The sequence below is a fragment of the Leptonychotes weddellii genome, chromosome X (genome assembly GCF_054177405.1).
Source record: "Leptonychotes weddellii isolate Sample4059 chromosome X, ASM5417740v2, whole genome shotgun sequence".
Taxonomy (NCBI): Eukaryota; Metazoa; Chordata; class Mammalia; order Carnivora; family Phocidae; genus Leptonychotes; species Leptonychotes weddellii.
The window spans coordinates 105,336,409-105,338,898 of record NC_138385.1 but is presented as its reverse complement, the minus strand read 5'-3'; the positions used below and the strand labels follow the sequence as shown (position 1 = coordinate 105,338,898).

The 2,490-nt window shown below is 48.0% G+C and overlaps 1 protein-coding gene across 1 annotated transcript in view; it reads left to right on the top strand.

The window, feature by feature from the left end:
* The first annotated feature begins 1,708 nt into the window (after nt 1-1,708).
* LOC102736376 (arylsulfatase F) overlaps nt 1,709-2,490 on the top strand; it is a 29,600-nt gene continuing 28,818 nt past the window's right edge. The window contains exon 1 of the mRNA XM_081807981.1: nt 1,709-1,770. Coding sequence (XP_081664107.1) covers nt 1,709-1,770 — 62 coding nt within the window. The remainder of the gene's footprint in view (nt 1,771-2,490) is intronic.

Genomic DNA, 2,490 nt, shown 5'->3' with positions numbered 1-2,490 from the left:
TTCTTGTCTTTCTGGAGTTGCTTTCATCATAGAGCTTGTGCGTCTTTAAACGTTTTATCCACCATACCCTTTGCTCTTTCTCCCTGGCTTGTCATAAATTTCCATCCCACGTCCTGTGGGTTTTCACTGTGGTATTACGACCATTGGTGGTTTTAATTCAGCAATGATTTCTCACTATGAAGTATCATTCCTGCTTCTTCATGGTGCCTCCCTTTGCCAGTGACAAAGTTCTGCTGATGACATACATTAGTAGTCTTAGCACGGCTTCTCTGTTTTATGGAGAAATTTCATCTCCTAGCATATTCTGAATTTTTAGAAGGACGTCTGTGGTCTGTGCATTGGATTATAGAGTCTTTCCCAGCATCAAGTTGTTTTCCTTGTATCTGAACTTGGGGCATTTCTTTTTCTGTGCGATTATGTGGCACAAGGCATGGGGGAAGGTTTACTTGTCTTTGGGGGTGTGGTGGAGTGGATCGGGTCTGTCTTGAAGGAGGAGCTGACAGGGGTTGAGTTCTTGGAAAGCAGGGACCCTGGGCTGTTCCCCAGAGTGGCTCGGATGCTGCCTGAGCATGTGGCCCCTCTCCCTGCTCCGCCTCGCATCCTCCTCCCTGCAGACGTAGACTTGTCCCGTGGGTGAGTGGCACGCCAGCTAAGGGGAACTCGCCATCCCAGCCCATAACCATGGCATCCATGTTTTATGGCACCAGTGATGCTTTTTGTTTCCTTTTTGCCATGATGATCCAACATCCCAGGTGGCTCTGCACCCCCACCTTGTCCGTCCCTCGGCACTGGGGACCGTCACTAACTCTGCTTCACGTCATGTAGTTGGCTATGACACCACGACCCATCACTTTGGTGTGGATTCCTAAGGCTTTTGGTTAATTAGTTTCATCAGACTTTCCATTGACTGTTGGTTTTCCGAGCTGAAAATTTCTTTTATAATTAATAGCAAGACCCTATCCTTTCCTTCTTGTGGTTATTGTGTGGTTCACTGGGCAGAGCGTCCAAAACTGAAGTTCAATATTAGTGGAGAGTAGGTCAATGCCACACCCCTGCCTGGATTTTAATGCAGTTGCCTCTGTTGTTGTGCTCATGAGCTGGCCCATGCTGCCATGCACAGGAGTGCACACACACACATGTGTATACGCAGAGACACAACGTGCATGTGAACACACGGAGAGATAAACACATACATACACAGATGCCCAACACACACACACCAATACACACACATATAAAGACATGCACAGAAGCATACACAGAGATGCACCATGCATGTGCACACAGAGAGACATGGGGGCACACAAAAACACACATCCATGCACACACATATGCATGCACACGTACACACAAACACACAGATACACCCTTACACACACACATATTATCCCTTTCTAAAGAAAAAGAACGAAACGCTCTATCATCAGTTTGCTGTTTTGTTTTTTTTCTAATGGTGGATGTTTATGAATTGTATGGAGTGGTCTGGGCCATTATTGACAGTGTGACTTTGTCTACTTCCTCCCGGTGAGGTCGGGTGTCACGTTAACCAGGGTCGTAAATCGTGCAAACTGCTCTGTTATTAGCACCGTAGCTCGCGGTCAGGCCCAGCACTAAACGCTCCAGTTAGATTTGGATTCCAGATAAGCAACGAATGCTCTTCCCCAGTGTGAGGTCCCTGTGCAGTATTTGGGACGTACTTGGCGCTAAAATGAATACGGCGCATGTCACTGAGAGTCAAAATGAGCTGGGAGCATTTATCTACTACCTATGGTAACCCAGCGAGAGTGGGGTTCAGCCTGTGTGCTAGAGAACAATCCCTTCAGTGGCCCTGGCGAGCCTGCGTGGACAGGGCTGACGTGGAGGGTAGTGACTGCAGGAAACATGTCTTTGTGTGCTCTCCGAAGACAGGCATGTTGTTCTCCACCCTATCCAGTTCTGGAAGCCAGGGTGGGGGCTGCAGCGACATCAGGCGGGGCAGTATTTTGGGATACTAAACTTCCCACCCCAGCTGTTGTGTATGAGAGACAGGACACAGCCCCGAGTGGTTCAGCCTGTCTGCGGTTCAGCGTCTTGTGCCTTTGGGGAGGAATCAAGCACACTTGTCCAGAACCACAACACACGCAAATGCCATCCTACAGTATAGCCTCGAGGGAACCATGACATCTGAATTGTCACATTTTCTTTGCCATTGATGCTTTCCTTTTTTCAAACACAGTTGTTGCAAACTCAGCAATCCATCATAAATCATGGAGTAGCTCTCCTTTGCCGTGAGCTAGAATCCAAGCTCCACATAGTAAAGCCCAAGTTCCCAGCGTTTTACAATTTATTTCCTCCTGTGTTGCATGGATCTCCCCTGGCAAACCCCCACTTTCTGACCTGCTTTAGATGCACTCTGTCAGGACTTCAGTCCAAGAGTTACCTTTTCCAAGACCCCCCTCTGATCATCCAAGGTACAATTCTTTGCTATGGTGAGCGCTGTGAATTGTGTAA